Source organism: Ips typographus, linkage group LG4 (assembly GCF_016097725.1).
Source record: "Ips typographus isolate SLU linkage group LG4, UJ_Ityp_2.0, whole genome shotgun sequence".
In the NCBI taxonomy this organism is placed as follows: Eukaryota; Metazoa; Arthropoda; class Insecta; order Coleoptera; family Curculionidae; genus Ips; species Ips typographus.
Genome location: NC_138425.1, coordinates 5,511,177 through 5,537,417, shown reverse-complemented (window position 1 = coordinate 5,537,417; position 26,241 = coordinate 5,511,177). Strand labels below are relative to the sequence as shown.

Here is a 26,241-nt window from a genome sequence, read left to right as displayed (position 1 = left end):
GTGAAAAACAGAATATAAATTACTTGATAGTTTAGTTATTAATTTGAACGATTTTTCAAGTTTTTAGAAATTTAGAAAGAAAAAGAAAAGGAAGATTGTTTCGTAAAATATTTTAAAATGGAGGTACTCGCTTTATCCACTATTAACCACTATGCAGTGTACTTAAAACCGGTTTAAAAACTGTAAATTTTTACTTCGTTTTTGATGAATTTGCATGACAGCAATATAATTTTTTAAAATGGACTAAATTTATAGTTACCTATATTAATTTGAAGCTGGGGAAAAAAAGAAGGCACCATACAAAAAAATCAAACTTGAGCTAATCGATTGTAACAATCACATTTTCGACTTTTTTAAAATACAAGGCTTTTCCACAAGATGTTTAAGTGATAATTTGTGAGCATTTGCGAGGTTTAGTTCAAAAAGAAATCCAATAACTAGTAAAATACAACAACTAATACACTGAAGATTTCTTATTAAAAGTATGCATAGGTAATAAATTAAGATTTAACTAATCTTAAACGGCTCTTAAATCAGTATTTTACCTACACAATAACTACAATGAGGTTTTAGAAAGTGGACATAGGGAAAATTAGTTGCGTTGTTTTTTTCAACTATTAACAAAAATACGTTACAACAGAAAAGTGCAGAACACATTATACATCATAAGACAGTTCATATACTTATCCAATTCTTTACTTATTGACATTGTTTGAAACATGTGTTTGTTTTGAACGTATGAAATACTAACCAAGCAAATAGCAATTATTCTGGTTTTCATGGCCCTTGTATGCCACTTTGAATTTGTAGCACCGTGTATAAGGTTTCAATGTAATATCCTAAAAAACCAGTCAGAATAACAACTGCTATAATTTCATCCTACACATCAGTAGTCGCATAAATGTTGACATAACATAATCAATTAATATTACGTATGACTCTATTAACTCGCATGTGACAAGATGTTTTTGATCAAATTAGCACCAAACACGCATAAATTTAGTGAAATAAAACATGATTTTGTATTCTGTGATAGTTTATTATTAGGTGTATCTACATAATACATTGAAAATGTACATTGCAACATCGCAGATAATTATTTTTATACATTCTTCTCTTTATCAGTTCATTATGGTAGTTAGATACGTACGTCTAGTACGTAGCAGTATTAATGGTAATTTAAAATTATTTTGATATATAGTTTTATAGTACCGCTTATACACTGTAATTTATCAGATTTTGGTTATAGTGTTATGAAAAGAAACCATCACATAATTAATTCCTCCGATCGGATTGAAAATTAAACTTATTTTGCTCTTAAAGTGTCTTTAAAACGAAAGCGGTTCTACCTTTCTACATTATTTTGTACTTGATAAAATACGAAGTAATAAATATAACTGGAATGGCTGTATTCTAATATCCATTTTATCACTCGACTCGCTTTGATTTTGGTTGGCTCGTCAACACTACTAGCGTCGATATTTTTACAATACTGACTTGACACAAACCTCGTTAGCAAAAATATATAACATTACGTCCTACCTTTATACAAAGATATTCTTTTTTGTATTGTAATGGCAAAATAGTTTTTTTTCTAGGTTGCCTACTACTTGTGGGAACTAAACAAGTACTTAACATTAACATGAGGCGCGACGTTTTTTGTGGACACTAATCAAACAACCTTTGTTGAAAAGAAAATGTTTTCCAAACGCCGTTAAAAGTAAACCTAGAAACAACAAAAAATATAAAATAAAATTAAACAACAAAATGCTGGCTTTTGAAAAACATTCCAGCCTGCAAACCAAAAGTTCTGCTCTCCACGTTTCTCACGGGCTTTATATACATGTATATTTACACATCAGCACTACTTAATAAAGAACAACAACACTAAATCAAAGCTGCACCAATTTACACTTACTTATTTGATTGTTATTTACGATAGTCGGAAAATTGCACTTAATGCAACTGCACTGTATAGGATGATATTTTTGATTTGATTGATTTGTGAAGCGGCATTTGCGGTGGAAGGTTCAGACTTCTTTTCCAACGAAGAAGCAATTCTATGGGTATTATCTTCTTCTGAAGTTTTTTTACTTTCCGCGTGAAGCTGATCCGTATGTCTGACTTGAATCACTTCAGGTGGATTCAAAGGAGTTACATCTTGAGTGGTGGAAGTAGTTCTCACTGTGGTGGTGGTGGTAGTTGTGGTTGTGGTGGTTGTTGTTGTGGTAGGTACAAAGCTGTTATTATGCAAAAAATATGCGGGACTGAAGTCAAATGCTACGTCTACCATTTTGTTTTCTCTTTTGGTGTCTTCGATGGTGAATTCCCTGCGTTCACCGTCTTTGTAAATAGCCACCACAGTAGCAGTGTAAGGAACTTCCATTTCGGTGAAATTACCCACAAGTGATACGTTTACAGCGGTGCCTTCTTCTAGGTATTTTTCAACAGGGTAGGTTTCGATTTTGTTTTCCGGTTTGGCTAAAGCCCACATTCCTGATACTTTTTCGCCTGTAGGCAAGTAAACAGTGTAGGGAAGTCCAGTAAGCAGTCCATGGCCTTTGCCCCAACTAAGGAAATACTCGTAGTTGTAAGTCATCACACTTTCCACTTTTTGCAATCCATTTTCGTCGTTTTTCAGTACAGTTTGAGCTAAAATGTGACGTTTCTTTGGGAATCGACGTCCAGTTCTCTTGAACTTGATTTGCTTGAATTCATATTCAATTGGTTCAGTCTCCACCAACATTTCTCCATCTTCATCAGCAATTTCCCGGTTGTTCTCATCCACCAAATGATAAACTCCAAGGTTTTCCGAAGGATTGAAGTTGCCTATATAGTGAGTTAAAGCTCCGTCATATTGGTTGTCTTTATTTACGGGTTTTCTGGCAACAAAAGTGCGCAAAACATTCTCTCCACTAGTCACAGCCCCTTGAGGTATGTTGGTGTATTTATTCTTGCTAACCCAGCTTAATCGACCACTCTGATCAATGTTAATTAAAACCTCAAAATTACTGTACTCCTGCACTTCTTTATAGAGGGAAGCCACACATAAGTGGGTTTTTGAACGCAACTGTCCAGTTACCCATATTCCATTCACTTTTGCTCTGCAAATGTACACAGGCGATTGGTTGATCACGTCATTGTTGGTTCCTTCCATGGCTGTTGGTTCGTTGCTTGCACCTAAAAAAATTGTTGGTTTTTAAACCATTGTATTTGGTGTAGTTGTGTGAAAACTTACTTTCAGTGATCTGGTACCCGGCAATCACAGCGTTTTTTAGATAGTCTGTGTTGTGGCTGCTCATAGGAACCCATTGAAGTGTGGAAGAGGTGACAGTCTGTTCCAAGTTGAATGATATGATGTGCACGGGGTCAGCTTGAGTGGTTCTTAGTAGAAGTGCTCCTACTAGGAGCAGAAGGTTTCGAAACATGACTTATTCTGAAATTAAATAATATACATATTATCCAGGTATTAAAGGTTCAATAGAAAAGTTTATGTAAATACCATATGTGTGATAAAAGGTCTCGTTTTTAAGACATAGTATTTGTGTGGTTACGTGTAGCAACAATAAGCTCTTTTAGATAGAGATTTCACTTTACTGTATTTTCATGATATTTAAATAATATTGTCTACTATAATAATGATCGTACATACAAAAGACAATAATAATGGAAGTGGAATAGAACAAGTAGGAGCAGAGTAGGAAATAATATAAGTTAAAAAGAAATCGATTTATGGTTCATAGATTGCTAGTAGAAAATTATATGAAATGACAATTTTCGAAGATACCGCTGTGTCAAGAATACTTTCTTCTTTATTTCGATCGTCTCATACTAAATCGTGATAGTTCGATCTCGAAAAGGTGGTATCGACATTTAGTTAGCCTGATTTTGACAGTTTAGATTTATAGTTGTGTGATATAGCAATAATGAAGTGAAAATATTTATTTAGAGATGTGAAACGATTTGGTCGTACAGTTAAAAATGGTCAGAACAGTTCACAAATAAACCTTTTCAACATCTCTGTCACCCTAAGACTTTTGATAAAGTACAATCAAATGGGTTTTTGGCCTGTTTATAAATTGTCGCGTGAATTTTCACCCCTCTAATGATAAGGGTCAGGCAATAATTCTACGTATCTTTTCACCCCATTTCGTATCCAATGGGACCGCCACAATTTAGGAGAGTTTAATCGTCTGATTAATGGTCAGAGATTCTAAGAATTGTGACCATTTGTAGAAGACATTCACACCAAAAAAAAACCGTTACTTGCTTTCTAACTCCACGTTTTGCTTTAATTGTTAACAACTTTTAATTGCTTTTTGCACCAAATTTCTACAAGTTTTTTAATATTGTTTGCTTGGCAAGTTGCAATCAAATAATCGTGTGCGTCGAAATGAAACGGGTATAACGTTACACCTTGTAAACCGTAACAATCTGGTCGACGAACTCTGTTTATTCGTATTTTTTCCAAAATTGCTATACTGTCAAGTTTAAGGCTGTACTGAATTGTAATAGGTTTCTCATGAAGGTCGAAACGCTACTGATATTAATTCTGCGACCTGCAAGGAAATCATTAATGGAACTAACTGGAACGTGGTTGTGGCCAATTTGCAGTTGCATCATAACGATAATGCGTTCAACCTTGGCAGAAAAAATCGCACGTACAGTGAGAAATTAGAACGGAAATCTTGAACGATTCCTTATTGGAATGTTTTCCTGTTCTAATCTGTGGCGCCGACTGTCTTCTATCTAGTCACAATTGGATTCATTATTATTCAAGCGCAGTATAAAGGATGAGTGCTTTAATTAGCAGATTAAAATGTACTGAACATTTTTTCAATTAGCTATAGCTAATTAGGAACTCGATACCTCAAAGTCTAATATTGGCAACATTTTTACTGCCCACTCTATACTTAGGTTGCAAGTAAAGTAATATGCAATTATTGGAGTGTAATTTCCATTTTATTAGCATTCTTTGATTGCAGGGGAAATTATCACTAATCAAAAGCCGAAAAAATTTTATACTGTGGCGAAACCAAGCCTTAATAACAACTTGCTAGTTACTGAGAATGTTTTTTTTTCTATATATCCAGTATAGTTAGAACAGGTTAATGACTGATCGAAAGGTAGACTCTTTCACGTTGGGTTTATTGCGAAATAAGCAATAAATCAACGTGAAAGACTTATTTTTACATTTTATTAGAAAAATTCTTGAATGGTCTGGTAATGTCTGTAAAATAATCTTATTCACAGAGAGAGAGTTTCAAATTAACAGTTTTGTTCTTTTACATTTATGAATTTATTATGGTTGCTGTGGAGAAGATTATTGAGTTTGACACTCGTTTTTCTTCAGATATGACGTCAAAACTTGTTAAATAGCAGTTTTGTCATTTAAAAGTGTCAAATTTGGTATGTACCTTTTAAGTTCTGGAAAACCTAACTCAAAAATGTTCTGAAATTCCTGCCTCTTTAAAGAAACCTTTAAAAATGTTATATTGACATGTCCACGAATGTAAATTTAAATATATTTAGTTTAAAAATATGCCACAAATACTACAACATAAATCAAATATAATAAATAAAACTTTATAAGGTGGTTGGTTATCCATTTTAGACTCGTTTTATAAGCTGCCCATATTTTAGGCTAGTTAATATAACTAAGCGGCAATATTTCAATTGTGAGCGAACCGTTTAATTGCAACAGCTACTAAACCAGTACCACGTGCGTTAATTTGCTAGTGTACAGTTTTATCACTCTGATCTTACAACGTTTTAATTTCTAGCGTGTTATTGCCTATAAACCGATTTAACTAAGTGTTTGCGTGAATTACTCTAGAGAAGTTAACAAGTCTCGAAGGATAAACAAGTAGTAATACGAATAAAAAAGAAGGAAATTTAGAAACTTAATATTTAGAAGATGTTTTATTAACTATTATATTAACAAGTACAAAGTTTATTTAATTAACAGTGGACATTGCCTCTTATAGAAAGTCAATGAATCTTAATTGAAATCTATTAGTCCCCAACGTTGACTGTCGATCTGCATAATTAACGAAAACACACAACAAGCACCTAGAGAGACACTTAAATCTTGTAACACACATTTCATGACTTTTAAATGAAACAATTTATGGCGTCAAGCCTCCATAATAAATATTAATGAGCCATCGGCAGTTTATCATTTGTCAGTAGATACTACTTACTCTTATGGTACAAATCCAGTACCAGCGCAGTGGTTTGAGACAAATCGTCATTGAAAACCATGAAGGTGTTGTTCAGTCAATTGGATTGACCGCAGTACAATAGGACATTATGATTTTTGTGATTTAACAATAGCACTGTTTAGAGATGGTATTGGATAAGTGTTAATGTTAGGCATTATCGAGTCGTTATTAAATTAAAAGAGAAATTGTGGTACTAACCAAGGAAATTCAGTTCAGTAATTCTTAGTTAACTAGGTGTATATGGTATGCGTTTTACGCTTCCTTAAAATAATTGCTAATATCTCAGCCATACCTTTTGCCACTAGTAATGATTTATTACATAAGCAAAAATTAATAAATAATGTATAAACAAACACAACCTATAAATTGAAGATTTTTGTGATATTTAATAAACCCGATATAAGGAACTGTGACGTAATGGAATGATGTGGATTTCAACATCAAGGACGGTTTGTTGATTTACATTTTAAATTTCAGAAAATACAGGTGCAGTCAGTGTTGAATGGAGTAGAACAGACTTTCCTTGTTTGTTAGGATTGATATAAGTTGTTTTTCAAATATTGTTTATCACATGATTTGATTCATATTGCACTAATTTAGTACTGCACAGAATAAGTCTTTGATGAGTCAAATATATCGGACAAATGAAGCATTAGTAATAACTAGTCAATCTAGCAATATTTGTATGGTGATTGTAGGCTAAAAGTTATTAATACCATTCAAAATTTTCTATTAATAACTTTTTAAAAACTTTCCTATTCTAATTTCAAATTTAAAAAGCCGACAGCTTCGATAAAGCTTAATTAAAATTAACACTTTTTAAAAGCTTAATTCGGTACTTTTGACAACTGATAAAACTCGAATTCATTCCTCCCTCTTCATTAAATATTGACCATATCGTGACTGGATCCGATTTCTCGATCGGATAGACGTTAATCCGCTAAAAATACAACGATGCACGCTTCGAATTGGATTCAGCGAATCAGTTGTCCTCTTAATATTCACAGCTTTGAATTAAAATTGAGTTTGGACAACCCACAAAGTGACAGTTCCCATGTGAAAGAACTCTGTATGTCCTCTTTATTTAACAGTCTTCAGAAAATACGTCATAGATTTCTATTTCTATTTCATTTAATGACACCCAAAATTCACTATAATTAAAGTTTTGGTCTCGTTTTATAAGTAACTACTAGTACAATTTTAACTTTCATCCATTAGAAGAAATTCTTTAATAGCAAAATAATTTACTCTTTAGAAAGAACTGTAATTTTGATAGTATACCCTGTAAGCGTACTTCCAGTAACAAAAGCTGTTAATATGACCAGCTGCTTTTCGTTTTACAGCTTAATTTTCTATGGACAGGGGTGAATGTGCAATAAAGGGTCGTTTCCTATTTAATCGAACGTTTATGAACCTCGCACGCAATTGTCAATCTTTTGTTGCCTTTAAGCCATCTGGTTTAAATGAACTATCATCACAAATAATTAATGGAAAACGGTTTTACTCTTCAATATTGTTTTAACTTCTGTTTATTTTACTACAAACAACCAACTACATGTGATACAGTTACTTTACATGTATTATTAAAGAAGTGGGTCCCTTATCGTCTCTCATACAATGTTCATAATATTATCCTTTTTAAATATTAATAATTACTTCATTAATATGTAGGAGAGACAACCTTGTCGCTTGGTAATTTACATACCTACCGGAGGTTAAATTTTAATAATGTAGGGTGAATGCTAGCTGAACCGAAAAACGTTAAACTAGTGCTAAAGTGGACTTTTATGCATACTGACTAGTTTTCATGTTCATGTCTTTTCTGTTAAGGTCAATAGTACTGGTTTTATGACATTTTCCTGTTTTTGTTAGTAGACGCCTAACCCTCAATGCATTCTGACACTCGTAAAGCAAGAACATTAAGCTAAGGTGATACCACAACTTGAGCCGCGCTTACAATCATTATTATGAGCAAACCGACACCTCGATGCTATCGTAACCGATGGTACGTGATATACACTGCCATAATATCAATTTCTTTTCTGGGTTACGATGCTCTCGTATAATACGAATTGCGGGATCGTGACTTTGTAGAATTGCCGTTTTAATACAAACGACACAACATTTAAGATGCTATGGCGTCAGTCTGGGAGGATTTATTATGTTCATGAGAAAATGTTTCTTTTAGAGCACAGAACTGTAATTAGAGGTTCAAGGAAAAGTCACTTTCATTTTTATATCAGATGTTAGTAGTAATTATTAACAGGAAAAGTTTTTTCTTTGGAACTAACCTTATTTGAAACGATCTACATTTTTACTATTTTGGGTAACCGTCCTGATATTACGCTAGAGGATATCTTACTTTTTTTTGTAAATTAGGAAGAACCTATAAATTCTGCTAATTCATTAATTACAGAAATTTAAAAAATAAATAAATTACAGCACTAGTTGTGGTTTGTGATTTAGACAAATGCTGCACATGTGGATTTAAAGCAATATATTTGTTTGTGAATGTATTTTATATTATTGTTTTCGATCCGATATTATTTTCAAGTTGTAAGGTAAATCTAGATATCACATGAATATGATTCTTAACCTTAATGGACACTGTGTAGGTGACATATATGCCATATCATAATAGGACATTATCTGCAATGAAAATTGCCTCATAATTGCGAATTTAGAGCGTTCTACATTCCTGTTAACACATATTAGGTTGCCATTTACATTGTGTTAATAAGTCCTTACTATAAAAATAATCGATCTGACATCATCGTCCACATTAGTTGACGTAAAGGCTATTGTTTCAAATTATATCACGTTCTTTGTTTTTAGTTACGCTTGCTCCAAAGCTGTACTGATTTTAACAAACTATATGACTGACAATTAATAGAATCGTGATATTCTATTAGATTCTATTCAAGTATTCAAAAGACAAATGCTACATGCGTAGCCCAAACTAAAACCAAAACCACAGAATCTGTTTCCACCGATCCGTTGAGTAACATTCTCTCTTTCCCCTTTGTGTGATCGAGGGCCTACGTTTGCCCTTCTTGCCCGATTTGGAACTCCAAAGAGCTTCTCGAGCAGAAAATCCCTAGCCTTTACGCTAGATAAGATTTTTATTGCGTGTTTTCCCCTAATATCTGACGCAATGCTTTTTAATGAAGGAAATTTGGTGAATAGAGGTCGGAATTGAGACGCTCGGTTTTTCCGTTTGCTTTTAGGGGAGAACGGCTACTTTTGCCTATAGTTCCCTATTGGCGTGCAAACTAAAGCTGCTTATTATAACGAAAAAAATGAACCCTATTCTTGCCGCAGATAACTTTTCGATAGGACTTTCTCCATAAGAAAGAAACGATTTCCACCACGTGTATTTATGTAGAGTTACAAGGGAGTTGGCATGGCAACTGACAATTTCCTGACCCTAAATCCCTTTGGGCTGTACAGGGTCGTAGTGAGTGTTTCTCCCTTTCATTGACTAAACCGCGAGCACCTGCTTTATTAATTCACGTCATTGTTGTTTGTTATCCGGAGCTTTATGGATGTGAATGTCATAGTAATTATTTCCACCAGTAGCCATCTAAGGCAGTCGGTCTGCCGTTAGAGCCACTTATCTTTTTAATTGCTTGATGGCCATTATTATTGATCTAAATGCCGTCCTTCCGTAAAAGTACCGCTGGCTTTAAAGTACATTTCGCAATAAAATTATTAATCTTTAATCGTTGCGTGTATCCAAGTACATCCATTATTAACTATAGCCACCTAGCGACTAATGTATGAGTACGCTAATAACACAGATGACCATTTTGCCATCATTGCACATCATCCTGTCAACCTGCTTATTGAAATCCACAAGTATTTTTATACTCCACAGTGGCGTTACTGTAATTATTTATTTTAATAAAAAAATCTGCTTCTAATGGCATTTAAATATATCATTAAGGTCTTAATTGTGTGAAAGGCTATAGCACGACATCCTTTCTAATGTGCTTGGAATACCGATAAGTAAATTAATTACATTGTTTCGAAGGGACATTTTTCTCGATATAATGCGAGAAAGTGTATTTTTCATTTAAACAAAAATTATTTCTAAGTAGGTCACACTTGCATTAGATTCATAGCTTCCAGCTCATATTAACACTTAATAACGAGCACTTGACCGTTAAACGAAACTTAATACATATTAAACTGCTGAACAAATGGATTCGGTTTCCCGTAGGTGCGATATTATGCAGCTGTGGCCTGTTTGTAGTGGCCATTAAAACCTTATAGTCTCAAGTAATCTTGTACTATTTTTGGCACAGCAGCCTGTTGAATGTTGTTACCGTTTTACAGCGGGTAAGAAGCCTTCAATTTGTTTTGTCTACAAGACTTAAATTGTGTTCAGAAAGTACCGGATGTTTGCTATATTTTGAAAATGAGTTATTGAGTAGTAACAGTTTTGAATTGAAATTTTGAAAAGTATACAGGAAGTTCTGTAAACTTTAGGCAGTATAAAGTTATTTTTACTTTAATAAATTTCTTAAAAGTAAAGGCCTGAAGTATGGTTTTCAACTGTCAAGTAGATGTATTTTTAAGAAATTTTTAGGTATCATTTTCAGTTAAAACTCCAGACGGAAGCTTGAGTAACTGAGAAAGAAAATGATAAGAAACGTGAATACAGATGTTGTGAAGACAGTTGTTATCTTTATGTTGTGAAGTTTTTTAGGAAACTGAGAAGGTACATTTAGCTTTAAACCAGGTATTTTTAATTTTCTCTTAACTCCTAGAAAAAACAACTCAGAGATTTCCAGTTACAATTTGGTGAGGAAGGTAGTACGTAGAAAAGCGCAAACTGATATCTAGAGAGTTCAGACAAACCTTGTTACCTAAGTGCTAAGAATTTTAGGTAAGATTAAGCTAGGTTCTAGATAGATTAGGTCATCTCTTAGGATCAATCCACCATTCTACAATAGAAGATCAACAAATCAGTAAAAAATCTTGACAGCCGTTGAAAACAAAGAAGTAGAAATTGTTTCATATGTACAACTCTGCTTGTAGTTAGAAACGCTGAAATAAAACTGAAAAATCAAAAAACTTTCAATCGGAGTTTTGATAGAGTATATTTCAGTGCACCATCAATTTTTAATGTTCAGTACAAAATACACATCAACCATATTAAAACTATTCTTTGTAACAGGTTGCTCAATTTAGTAAAAAATTTATGAAAGTTGGTTTGATTTCAAAGAAGATCCTATTGATTATCGAGCTTTCGAAATAATTACACTTAAATTTCAACAATGTTGTTCTTTTAATAGTTTTTTAGTGTCAAGAAAATAGATTATGGTTATTTGAATATCAAATGTGTGTGTGGTCAATTAAAAAAATTGTTTTTTGGACCTTAAGTCAATCCGTCATTGAAGATGAAATGTCAAACTGTCATACAGAAGTGCCAGGAGATTTTGCTATGCTGTTAATAAATATGACATATTAAATGCATAGCGATAATAAAATGTGATAAAGTTTCATCCATTATAATGAATGTCATGGTTTAGTAGTATTCTTGTATAAAAAATAAATGAAATACACAATTCTTTCTACAAACTAACAACTAAACTGACAACATCAAAAAATTATCGAATGCGAGAAAGTATACATTTTCTTTAACTTATGAATGCTGAAGTTTTCTTCTTCACTTTTTGTAAGTAAGGTTTTGGCATAAAACATCTGCATTTTTAGCATTTTTGATCTTCAATAAGTACAAAAAATAAAGTGCTACCGTTAAAAACAGCAAATGAAAACCAATCAGCATCTATGTGCTTTCATTAAAAAAAAATCCAATCAAAAAACGTAAGCGTACACTTTATATCCGTCTGGGGCCCAGTAATTTGACCGGGCGCTCCAGGTAGTCATCAGAGCCCCTGTCGGGGACCTAAATGGCTCTGGACTCTACAAAAAGTCCGCTTGTAAACTGCCTATGCACGTAGGTAATAATGGAGTTTCGTATGTCGAGAGTTGCCGGGGTAATACAGAGTTAACTTAGTTTATGCCCGAACTCTATCCCTTCGTTGTAAAGCTAATTAATATTCAATTTATTTCTCTGAAGAGATGAAAGGGTTTACGGAAGTTACGAGATTGATTTTAATTAGCGCATAGATAAATCAAAATTAAAGTTAAATCTGTTACGTGTACAAACACACTTGAACCTAAAAGCATCTACGTCTACGCTACTGCCAGATTAAAAATTAATCGATCATAAATTGTGATTTTTTAAAAAACGTTCTCAATCAGAGAGCAGTAAGTCAGTTTTTATACTGACATACCACATCTGTTAGCCTTTATAATTAATGGATATTAGATGTTAATAATAGGTGTACCCACACGCTGGGTTTGTTTGGTACCATTAAAGCCCAACTGATATTAAAATCATTATAATTATTGTATCCTCAATTTGGATAATGTTCAGTTTTTTGTGTTGACGCCATTATTGTCTACACTCAGGGATAATTTTCCACGTCGTAAATTTTCAAGGTATTACATTTTAAATGAACCATAAGGCTTGTAGTGGTATAAAACAAATGAGTCAGGATTATATTGCTTGAATGTGCATGAGGTTGTAGTTTTAGTTTTTTTATGGATCATCATGTACAGAACGCTCTAATAACTCGGATTATTTTGTATTATTTTTATAGAGAATGAACAAGTAAGAAACCAATAAAATGCTATATTTCCGGAGCCTTTCACAAGTCTCATTTCTTCAACGCTCTGTATATGCCTGACTAATTTCAAAATGTGCCTGTAATGTCTATATCTGCAAACCAATGTGTATAATATACTAATGACGGGTAATGTTTTATCACCCTAGTTATATTCTTTTGAGTTCTATACTTAACTCGATTACATGAATTTGTATAGCACTTTTAATACTTGAATAATCTCATTTGATCGTATTTAATCAACTTTGTAATCTTTTTATGCTTGAAATCACAAATATGTGCGATGGGAACAAAAACATATGTTCGAAAAGAGTCTTCTAGTTTAGTGAATAATATTTTGTTAAAATTTATTAAAATTGGCATTTAAGAAATTTTAACCTAACTTGATTTGCTTCAAATATACGAATGAGACAATGAAGACTGACTGTATATACAAAAGTGTTCAAATGCTTAAAAAAAGTTAAAAGTTATTCATTAGTTGTTGCGTTTCGAAGATTAATGCGGTGTACTACAATAGTGATAAATGACTACTTAGCTTTTTAATTATTGCACAGTTTACTTCAAGGTAGTGTTTTCAAAATTTTAAAACTTTTGACTGAATATTAACCAAACTATAACAAAGCTGACTGAATGAATGTCAGTGATTAGTTATGTTAAATCGATCCATCCATGTAAAGAACGGAACATAATATCCAAAAAGTTAATTGTACCTCTCAGGTAATGAGACTTTTTCCATTAGAGCTCTTGTAGTTGTTACGAGATTTTTAATGATGACACTCTGTGTATATCTCTCGACTTAACCACTCATTCTCACATAACAGGGAGATGATATCGTATTATGTCTGCTGTAATTATTGTTTTCATATGCGGTATTCTTGTTTTTTGCGAGCTTCGTTGCTATCTCATAACGACCTTTAATAAGCAAATTTGCCAAAGGGAATGTTTGCATATACTCGTCACAAAAGGAGAGCAATAACTCTAGATCCAACGTGAGCCACTTTTATTTACAAATATACCAACTTGAAAGGTCTCATGCAAATAAAGCGAATGAATACGCACAATACAGTGATTGACAATAAAAGGCTATTGTGTTCATAGCCATAAGATAAATGGCCGAGATAAGAGCCTATTGCATTTTGACGTACTTTGGGAGACTTGTTGGGTCATCATGCTAAATTGTACATTCAAGTCAGTATTGCAGCTTTAAAATTAGCATAGCATTGCAAAAAAAAATTCACACCACCGTAAAGTTTAGTGGAATAAATTGTTATTGAAATTCCAACACAAAATATTTTTTGGGAGACCGGTTCACCTTCAAAGGGCAAACAAAAAGACGATTTTGCGAAACTGCACACGTCCGACTGGTTATGTCTCTTCCAACTGAGTGGGCGTACTTCATCCTTTAAATTTTAAACCCTCATTTGCATTCAATGCTGTAATATTTCACTAAAAGGGCGTCTTTCAGTTTTATGATCTGTTGTCTCCCTAAATGGTTTGTATTAAACTTGGTAGCTAAATATGCATGTGCTGGACATTATTTTATATAACGATGAAACCAGATGTTTGTATGGAAAATAAGTGCACGTTCAAGAATGCCTGTTTTACCTTAACTTGGTGTCAAGCGTGCAAGGTATGCAACGTGAGAAAATTCGCTCTTTTTGGCTTCCACATACTTAACAAAGATTGCCTTGTGTTGCGCCTGTGGTGTTAAAATTGCAAATATTTGAATCGTTTTTTGATATGTATTATTGTATCACCCTAGCGTAATTCAATTTGAAGCACATTTCTCTATAAGGACAGATATTCGTAGAACTTGTTCTTGAAAATTATTTGCCAAACTTTCTCTTCACGGAGGAGTAGACACGAATAATCAAATTACGTTTTTGTGAAAATAAATCTCACTTTTATTAAGCGTTTCCGTCATTATTTATGAAATAAAAATTTGATTTACTAGAAACCTGTAAAACACCCGATAGCCCCATTTTATTTCTTGAAACTTGCCTACCTTCCAAAAAGTAATATAATGATTATATGTTAGTGTTTTTAGTGTCTAATAAATAATTTGTCACTACATGCTGCAATATTATTCAAAATTATTATTCAGCAAAACTCCTTGCTGCAAATAATTAAAATTTACCCACACATTGAAGAAGCACATGTTTATCGAGACAGTCGGATCTTTTAATCTAATTCGCACATTTTGGCCGTTATGCCTTCTTTTTGTGGGCATATTTTCAGAATTCGTTTTATTGGGTCAAGATAAGCTCGCAGCTGTCGTGGTGGCCTATACAGACATCTGTCAGAGTTCAAGAAGTCTTTTGTAGTCTGGTCTATTGTATAGCGTTCCCAGTGGCCTAGATGAACTTTAGCACTTTACGCGATAGATTATTTTCTATTTGCATTTACTTTTTCGTGTCGGCTTCTCATTAATTTTAATAACAGTTTGGAATGTTTTTCGTTCGTGATCGAGCGTATTTAACGTACTTCCCTTCGTTCGGCTCAGCTACGTTTAAATTGCTAATATACAGGTTTAATACTGAAGGATTGATACCTATGTTGATTAATCATAATTTCAACTCAATGAACGAAACGTCCATATTATCCATATCAATGGCAACCAAGCAGAAAATTACATGTGTAGGCTTACAGCGTTGAAGTCTAATCATATTAACAGAAACATTAGTATGATTAATTTTCTTTGCCTGCTTCTATTTAATACTTATTAGAGACGTCTCGTTGAAAATCGAATCTTTCTTGCATTGATTATTTTTCAATTAAAAAACTCTCTGAATACTACAACATTCCTTATTATTGTCAGAACTTGCAGAAAAAAACACAACAAAGCAATTTACACTACACTGCAACCTAATCTAACCGTCCTTGATGTCAGTATTTACACAGAATTTTCCTAATAACAATTACAATGTAACTAAAACCTTAACTTCAAGACAATTACCAACTCAGTTAAAAAAATATTAGTTCTCTTTTCTAAAATACGGTTTCCGCCACTTACGTTATACAAACAGGCACCTGAAATTACTGTTTAGCCATGCAACAACAAAAGATCGTGTGAGAAGAGCAAAGACGAAGAGAGTATAACGGGAATGGTAATCAAAGAACAACATTGAAGAAATCGAATGAAAGAAACAATTACTTTACGATTAATTGTTACTACAACACTGAATCAGATAACAGTGACTCACGCTTTTTATGTGAATGAGTTGCTTTAAAAATTAAATGGCATTCCGTAGCAACATATTAGTCAGTGCTTAATTTTTAGATATTGTCACGTCCTTTTTCGGAAAGTGGTCGTGGTTTCGTGACGCAACCGAAACCATGTCCTACAGAGTTTTTAATGGTATGGGATAATAAGATTATACGAAACTTTTTTATAAGTAGAATTCACGGTAGTTACGACAGCCACAAGCTCAAAATTTGGCAAGTTACGAAACGCAACAATTTCTAAACGATTTACTTGAGCTGTTACTTTTTTTACGAGACTAAACGAAAAAGTAATGAGAACTGTTATTGAAGGTTCGAAGACCGTATGGTGGACAATAGATTACTCGTAAGCTGTACTGACGAAAAACAGGTTGTTTTAATAATTTTATTATAGGTATCTGATGATGGCAAATGTCTTGATTAGGACAAATTATTATAAACTCATAATTAACACAAAACTTCATAAATATAGTATGTTCATTTAAAAGCCTTAATTCTTTAAACGATACCTTGAAGATAGTTTTCTGGTAATTATGGTACCGGTAATTGTAGTATGGTTACTTAACATATAAGCTTTTAAGCTATCATGGCAGTTGACGATATCATAATTAACTGGGAAGTAATAATGATTAATCAACTAAATCTTTAGTCAAGATAGCAAATATTAAAAATCCAAAAATATAAGAAAAAAGGGTACAAACTCGCTATTTTAAAAAATAATTATTTACACTTTGGTATTGTGTTTAGAGATGTTATATTGTATTATGTTTTTCCTTTGAAATAAAGTCAATTTATGCCATATGTAAAGAATGACAGAAATAATCTGATAAGGTTGTTAAACTCACAAATATCTGTAACTTTTATATGAACATCATAAAAGCTAGAGCTAGAGCTTAGCTAGATGAAAATAAGGAAATCGAGAAAAGTTGATTTTTGCTAGATATTTAGTCTTGTGAAACTTTTTTCTAAAAAAGGGTTTTATACTGTTTGTGTAAAACTGCAGTTCGTTTACATTTAACCGATTTTGTAGCTGTGCTAGTTTCTGAGATCTCTTTACTAAACATCGAAAAATCAACTCACCTTGTTTTAATAATTTATAGAAATACAGCTTGTGTCGTCCAAATAGTATAAAATACTATCCAAACTTAAATTTGAAGCATATACAAGGTGTATGAGTAAAAGCAAAAACTACTTGTGACCAACTAACTTTTTCAATTTACGTTAGGTTGATTTAACTTATAAGATTCTAATTATTTTCCAGTGTTTGTTTAGTTTCCATTTTTTCATTTTTAGCTCTAAAACTCACCAATTTCCACAATTCTTGTTGATCAATTGCGATTTTTTTATATCTGAAGAAATAACAGATGTTTTTTTAAAAAGATTTTACATTGAGCCTAGAATCTTGAAAAAGCTGTCAAAAACTGGTCGTGTAAGGCACAGTTTGCCAAAAATTGCACGTTTAGATTAAACCTAATGGATGGAAAACGTAAAGACCATCCATTCATTTGTACCTGTTTGTTAGACCTGGTCAACTCAAACGACTTTATTCAAAAGTTACAGATCCTCAACTATTTTGAACCTAAGGCTTGTCAATATGAGTATAATTTTAGTTGTACCATTGAATTTTAAATAAATCCTCTCTATTCAAGTTTTGTAGAATGCTACTCAAAATACTTTTACCACAACATGACTTCAAAATGAATTGAATAATATAATCGAACACGACAAAAGGTCATTATGGCAGTAAGAATCAACCAAATTCTCTTTGTCAAAGGTGTTCGTCATTTGTATTTGGTGGAGCACATAGAAATAAAAAATTAAAACAAACAAATGTATAAAAATAACACCTAATCAGACTAACTTATTATTACCATATTTTTAAGAACAGAACCGCAAGTTTTGACACAAACAATCGACATTTTTATCACTTTATGATGAATATGCTCAAATTATGTAACAATGAACTGCTCTCACAAAATTATGCTTGTAACGCTTTTATAATTTTGATAGAGTGCTCATATTTCTCTTGTTCATCACTGACAATAAGCCTCCTTGCAAATATTCAATTATAAACCGCGTGCTTGACATTTAGCTTTTAAACCATTGACATCAGGTTAAAACGATCATTAGAGGAAGATTTATTGATACATCAATCACACAGCTTTCCCAGTTATTTTATTCTCATATTTTCAGAGAATGCTATAATAATTTATCGTTTGCGTAGTGCGATTGACAGCAAAATGTGCCGGATAGATTGGCCGTTTGTATTGAATAGGCCAATGTACTTTTTTACTTAGTGCGGTTTAAAGGTATCCGGGAACGCCTTTATTGTTATTACCTATCTGATCTTTGAAGATATATGAACTTCACGTATTGACAAAAGCAAAGCAAACAGCAATGCGAAGATACGTGCTTGAAGCAAATATTGAGTCATATATCACGTTCATTAAACTTTAACAAATCCCTTGCAGTCATAATAACTGCAACATGGAGCATTTGTAACAATGGGAAATACTGTTAGGTTGTTTAACACCGTTTCTTCATGGTTCGCTATAATAATAGTGTAGTTCGATTATATTAAATAAAAGTTTAACTGAATGCTGCGATATTGATTAGGGTTTAAAGTTTAATAACATCCAATTTTAATATATGTAGAAGCCCCCATATAATTTTCTGGCTGAATAACCTCTTGTTTCCTAGCCACTATAGAAATTTGCTCTAGTATTTATAGCGCTATTCAATTTGAGACGGAAAATACCTCAATCGCTCCTAAACACGAACGAAATGTCACATTCCTGGCGCCATACTAAACTTCGTCGTTAAATTTAGTGAAAGTCGGACATGAAAAGGATTTTTTTATATTCTGTTTTCAGCTCAATACCACGTAATTAGTGTTAATTTCCTTTGTGCGTTTTGTGTTCCAACAATAAGCCATGCATCTGATACCCCGATGAAACGACTATCTTAACGGCTTTATTATTGTGCAGGCAAAAGGACGCCATTAAACAGTACCCCGGTACTTATCTAGCAGGAAAAGAAATTGTCGAGATTTCATTGTGTAATGAGCTGCATCCATTCATGTAGCGCTTTATTAGCGATAGCGGTACTATCTGGGTTACAAGTGCACTGCAATGTCGCTACCTGTTCATTGGCCTTTAAACAATGTTACTTTTAATTATTTCTAATAGCAACCACTGACAAAAACGGATCTTTACTATAGAGACAATGTGGGCAAAGGATAAAGCCACTTCCACGTGAGTGGGTTTGCTGTTCGAACTTGTACTTGCAGGAAAGTCTATTATATCTTTCTTTGTGGTTCCAATTTATGTTACACTAGACCTATTAATTTAAAATCGTTTATGTAGGCCGGAAGTATTCTTTTCAGAACCACCATAAAAGACAAATCCATTTAGGTGTACACCACTAATCACGTTATGTTATAATAAGCCTTTTGAAAGGGCGTCGAACCGGGATTGTATGTCTACAACAAAGCAAATTAATTTCGTAAAATGTGCCCCGATTCGTTCGAGCTATGCAAGAAAACCTGCTTCTGAGGTGTTTTGCAATTAAATAAAGGGCTGGGGGGTTTTCCTTCCCTCGGTTTGCTACTTCCCGAGTCTGGTTTATTTATGTATGCAAACAAGACTGGGTAACCTCATTTTATATTAAAGTTTCCATGATGAAGGGAAAGGTGAAAGGGACTCGGTTCGGGTAAGTTTGGAACGTAAATCATTTTTACTGGATGGATACTTATATCTTGCCAACTAAGTACATAATTTATAAAATTGGGAAAAATTTGACTATTAACAAATGTGGAGGTGAAACGAGTTTTTAGCCTCAATATATCAGTCGAAGTAGTTGAAAACCAGTTTGCCAGCTTTTTGGCTATTATAATATATAAATCTGGTTTTGTGAATAAACAAACACAGACAACTACAGTAAGAAGCTTTCTGATTTTTACTAACATCTTTTTTTCAATAATTACAATCTTCAAAAGACTCTGCAGCCATGATATAGTTTGTCAACAATACTTGAAACAGAAAAATAATTGCACCGCATTTATTTCCTAGAATTTACTTTTATTATACTCTCTGAATCCTGTTCGACTTTATAGTTGTACTTGGAAGAAGAAATATTTGCAGGGTAACAGCCGTGAAATTCGTTTTATCTGTGGCAATCTGGAAACGTATTTATGTTATTTTATAGGGCGGGTTTTTGCAGTTTTCCGTGAAACGAGGAAGGTTGGTTAAATCGACAAATGGCCAGTTTTATAGGTTAATGCTAATTTTCCGTTCGAATACAAATTCTGATTTGAGATCTACAAATTGAAATAACGAAGATTCATTATTGAAATGTATAAGTGGTGTAGTTACTTTAATCAATTTTATGGAGTTTGTTTAAGTTCTGGAAGAAGAAACTGATTATTATACAAAAGGTATTGTCAGGACGATACTAAATACAATAACATTTAACACAGTAACATTTAGCATTTGTAGAATTCCTTTTGGCAAGCTTTGAGACAAATTTGAAAAACGCAAAAATGTAGAGATTAAAATAAGTGAAATATTGTTTAAAAAAAAAACAGTGACATTTGCTTAAACTCACCATCAAAAACGTTGCTATCACTTAATACATATCATGATCACAAAACAAATTTACAAATATTTTGTACTATGACGATTTTTAAAAAAACCCTGTTTTGAAGTTACAGGGTTATCAAAATTTGCGACACTAACAACAAGAAAAACCAGGTCGACTGTGTTTAGTAAACTAAAAAAGTACAAATTTGAAACAGAAATTATATTGAGGGAATGGTAAATTAAACACAACTACTAACTAACTGTGAATTTGACAAAGAAAGAAGCAACCGTCATATTCAAAACATTTCCAGTAAGTATTTCGTCATTCTATTTTTGATTGATTTTTCTCATATTATTATGCTCACAAGTTATGGTAAGTTCCTCAAAGTCAACGTATTATGATCAAGCAATTATTGTTTATTATTACCAGTTTAAATAGGTTAAAATTGTTTTAATTGCCTTTCCAGTAAAACCATATTTAATGATGGTTTGTTTTTCTAAGTCTCAAAACGACTTTATTTTCTAGCTTGATAAAACATGGTGACATTAAAAGAGTTATTAGTAAATAAGAAAATTCTGTGAATTATATTTTAACTATTGACATTTGATCAAGTTAGTTAAGAGTGCATATTCTGAGAAGATGAAGAAATCCAAGTTAATAGGACAGAAGAAACTAGACCATAACACAAATTACCGACAAACCTTATTAAAATTATCTTACAAAATAGTCAGAAAAACTGCCACTTTAGAGTTGATTATAATTTTTTTTTTAAGTGTTTTGAAGTGTATTTATGACTTTAAAACACTTTCCTCTAATCTAACAAGTGTAATCTAACCAGCAAGCATAAAAATTGACTTGCTAATTTAGATAAAAAATTAGGAATTGCACTGTATTTGTTTTGTATTTTGTGTTAAAGCCAACAAAATAACAATATTTTGTCGTTACAGTCAATGTCTGTCACGAAACTGTTTATTTCAGGCTATGACCATAAAAACCAAATAGAACGAAACACGAAACCAATGATTGAAAATCCCATAAGTTTTTATGTGGCAGTAATATCAAACAAAAAGTCGCCCAGAATTCATAAAAGTACAAACAACCGATTGCATGAAAGATTAATAAATCCATTTTTAATTGCTCTGTGTATTTTAAACGTTATTGAGATTAAAAAAAGATGTAATTCATTCAACATTTAACTCTTTACGACTTTAAGTCGAGTGAAGGGTGATATTTAATACACATTACGATTTAAATGGCATTCTTTATCATGGAGGTAAATAGCCTTAGGAGCCTACTTAAAGTGAGATAATCTCGGCTTTGCGTAAGTGATCCTCTCGACGTGGTGGGTCCTTTGATGTAGCTCACAAAAATTCATTTTTTATTCCTAATAGTTCTACATATTTGGTAGTGGTTTTACGGAAAGCATAACCGGTAGTCCGAAGATCCGCAGCCGTAAATAAAAACTGAAACTATAAAAATGCCCATGTGGTCACACCTGGTGATTACGAGTAACGCACTTTGTACTACTACGTTACACTGGTTGGTTTTAACTCTTTAAAGAAGAGTTTTTTTTTCAGAGTTTCAGATTTTTCGAAAATGTCGTGTGTTTGGGTGGTAGAAAGTGACAAAACGGATAATGAGACCAACAACTGTAAATTACAACTAGAGGCATATTGATTTATAGTTTGTGTGACCGCTCCCATTTTAGGGAAGGTAGCAGAAGTCTTGATTTTCTAGATAACTGGGTTAACACTTCAAATCCTGCACAATTACATACAAAAATGGGACAAAAAATTTAAAAATAAACGCTACATCATAAGGCAAGGGTCAAATAATTTGTGGCCTAGTGAAAACACATAAAAATTTGTTTAGCATGGGTGTGCGATTAAAAAAAAATCATGGTTTAATTGAAGAAAATAGCCATTTTATGCGTTACTCAACCTTATAAAGTGCTAATTGCCCTCGGCAAAATGTTAATGAAAAGGAATTTCCAGTCTAACAATAAGTCTTTGTTAAGTAGTTTAATTTCGAGTACAAAGAGATATATTTGTCTATTAATAGACCGTGTTTAAAGGGTTGGAGTTCAAGTTATATTATTTACACGGTGCATTGTTATGTCGCTTCGAAGATCTCCCTGATCTCATATTTGCACAACCAACTTATTATACAAATATATGATAATATACTTAGAGCTACAATTCCGTTGGTTAAATATTAGGTAGATATGACTTATTTGCAAGTTAGTCGTCTGTATAATTTAACATATTTAAATGCATAACGGGCGTTACAAACAAGGCTGGGCAGTACAATCATTAAGCGTTAGGAGATAATGGTTTACGAAAGTTTGTTTTCGTTTGTTGTAGACCTTCTTCATCTTTCAAGTTCAAGTAAAGAAAACTGGTTTAAAAATGTTGAAGGTCTTTAACCTTAACCCTGTCCGTTAGTAACAATAAAAATGAACAACTTATTAAATGGACCTCGGGTCCACGTAATCGAGATTTAATTCAGATTTCTTTTTTGTTTATAGACTTGAAAAAAACAGTCCATCAAGCTCTTTTATTTGTTAACCCACTGGGACAAGTTGCGTAAATCTTTGCGTTTATCTTACACAACATAATTTAATATTTTTTTACAAGGAGTAAAAAACCCATTAATAGAATAAGTACAAACATTCAAAAATTTGAGTACAAATTAGAATTGGCATAAATTCAACTACGTATTTGTGTAAATACCATTCGCTTAGATACAAATAGATATCATGTTTATTTTTCAATTTTCGTATGATAAAAGTTAGTAGGGTAATTTGTACAATAAAGCACGTAATAGTGTGATATAAAAGTAGTGCTGCAGATTTGTGTCAAGTTAGAAATCAAAAATTTATTTATTTAGTTTTAAAAGCTTAGAGAATTGAATTGAATTGAAAATCAAATTTTGGAACTTCTCTCACCAAGACAATCATAAATTAGGTTGTGTGTTGTTTAAAATTTTTTATTGTTAATTAGCTGATAGTGACAACAGAAATTTCTTTTTAGGTTTCACATATTTTTGCAGCATATATAAATATTGCATAATGGTCAGTTGTATGAAAAAGGCTAAACATGTGTTTAGTCAGTTTGAAATTTATACTTTTCCTGACCTAACCTTACTGTAACAAACTATTATATTCTTATAACCTAAAACAGGCATAAAACTGAACGGAGTAAATTCAGTGTACATTTTCTATTATTATCAAAATGGTATACCATTAAAACTTTTTAATTTTAATTTTTTTATTTTGTGAAAGCAAATCAAGAACGTTCATTATAGAAGTGTAGAAACTAACAAAGACAAGTGACAAAATATGTTAGCCATATTAACAAAAGTTTCAAAGTTTCTACAGATCCCTGTTTTAAGCCAGTTTTTGGACTTTTCAAGTCAAATTTGTACAGTGATTAAATAATATATATTTTTTTGTAATTTTATAATACCTTGAACGTTATGAAAGTTCATACGTTTGACGTTCTTCTTGAACTTCAACTTCTCAAAGAATTTCAAACTGTTGGTCAAATTGTTCTGCTGCAAATAATGAAAATGAAGATACCTAATAACATCCTAAAATTAATATAATACAAATAGTTACTTCGTTACTGAATTTTTGATAACCTACATTAACCTAAATCCATGATAGGTCCATTTGGAACAGAAAGTAAAGAAATTAAGAAAATTTGAGTTTTTGCACTGATTATTTTTTAGCTCAAGAACTATTTTATAACCTTTTTCTAATAAGTCATTTTTGTATATTTTATGTGCGTCATACTCCGTTAGTAATTAGGTTTTAGTTAGAGAAGTAAATGAATCAGCTTACCACTATTTCTTCCGGTATTGTTTACTAAAATTTTTTTATCAGTTAAATTTGTAGTTTTTAAAAAATATTAAATTTGATGATTCACAAAGGAAATCCTTTAACCCTACCCGCATATTTAAATCCGAACACTATAGTGAGTTTTTTAAAATTTGCTACACTTTCGGATAATTACCTAAAACGTAATTTTTAACTTAATTTAGTTCTGGATTTGTCTGAGTTACTAAATGTACCTAAACTATGTGCATACAAAGTTGCACCAACCTTCAAACTGTAAACATATACCAATCATATCTATATCTGATTACCTTGAGTACCTCTATCGAACCTTGAGTTTTTTAAATCACCACTTCTGTAGATCCTGAATGGTTTTGTTGTTTACACACGTTTTACATAGATGATCAGCAATGTTGACGAATTCAGATAAATTTTAATTAATTAGGGTTTGCATATCTGGATAATTAGTAAATGTGATGATGAGTCATGATAGAGATATGTTTCTTTTCTACATGTGTTCTTTACAGCATTTAAAATTTAATTTCCCAATTGTTGCGGTGGCGGTTCCTAAGGAAAGTATCATTCTGCTGCTGAGATACTTAACATGCAGTGTGTAAAAATGTCAAATTATTAAGTTTAGTCAAGTAAGAGAGCTACTGTACTTGAGATTTAGGGTTACATTAGGGTAATGCAATTACGTAAACAATAATCAGAGTATTAACTGGATTTTCTAATTTTCTGTGTTGAACAAATAAAAATAGGACCGCCACTGACTGTTTCATTTTAACAAGAATTATCATCACATCAATTTAACAAAAAAAAAATTTAAAAACGTGAAATGAACCAGGTTTTTTTTTCTGAGATGATCGGCATGTTCTAAAATTTCACATTTCTACATGTGTTGTACCTTGTACTTTGCGAGGAAAGCCAAGTCGATTGCCGGCCCACAAATTAATATTGTACACATTACCTACAAACCAGTTTTTCATAGCTGTTCTAGTTTAAAAAAAGCGAGTTGATAAACCATAAACTGTATTGGCTATATCCTTTCATTAAATGCAGTGTCAAGGCCGATCCTAGAATTTGAGGGGCAAATCAACACTAGTTATTACATAACGTCCTTAAAGGACAATTATTACCAGAATTTTAGAGAAGTCACAACAATCGATTGTGTACCGAAAACAACAAAAACAACCCAATTAGTTTTGAACTAAATGCAAAATAAATTAAAAATAACATGTGTAAACGTCAGATTGATAACCTTTGATGGCCCCTTTTTGGTATAAACAAAATTCCAAAGTTCTTACTCTGGTACGTTGAAAAAAAATTCTTTAGGATTCAAATAAATCTAGAACTTCCCCTGCACCTTTTAACACACATATGCAACCTCAGGTAAAAAACCCCGAACAGTTGTGCCGGTATTTTACATATACCTTACCTTTATAACAGCAACAAAAAATCCTTTTTAAAAATTTCGTATCCTGGCGGTTGTCACTAAAACTGTGCACTATACTAGCACTGCACCAAATGGAAATGCACTTTAGAAAATATATAGCGACGTTGTTTTCGCTGCGTTGCGTGGAAAAGAGCGACGGATTGATCGCTTGATGGCAACCTAGTCGGATCGAAACGAAACGGCGGGAACCTATCCAAAGTAAAGTCTGGGGACCGGAATATT

General features: G+C 32.5%; 2 protein-coding genes across 2 annotated transcripts in view; one reads left to right on the top strand and one right to left on the bottom strand.

Moving 5' to 3' along the window:
• The window catches only part of Miga (mitoguardin), a 46,260-nt gene that overhangs the window by 7,686 nt on the left and 12,333 nt on the right, over positions 1–26,241 (top strand). The gene's annotated exons all lie outside the window — the stretch shown is intronic.
• Positions 1,019–26,241, bottom strand: uzip (beta-pore-forming protein unzipped). The gene is made up of 3 exons (XM_081977075.1): positions 26,002–26,241; positions 3,239–3,436; positions 1,019–3,180 (listed from the first exon to the last, which is right to left on the bottom strand). Exons 2-3 carry the CDS (start codon positions 3,426–3,428, stop codon positions 1,934–1,936), a joined length of 1,437 nt encoding a protein of 478 aa, XP_081833201.1. The 5' UTR covers positions 3,429–3,436; positions 26,002–26,241; the 3' UTR covers positions 1,019–1,933.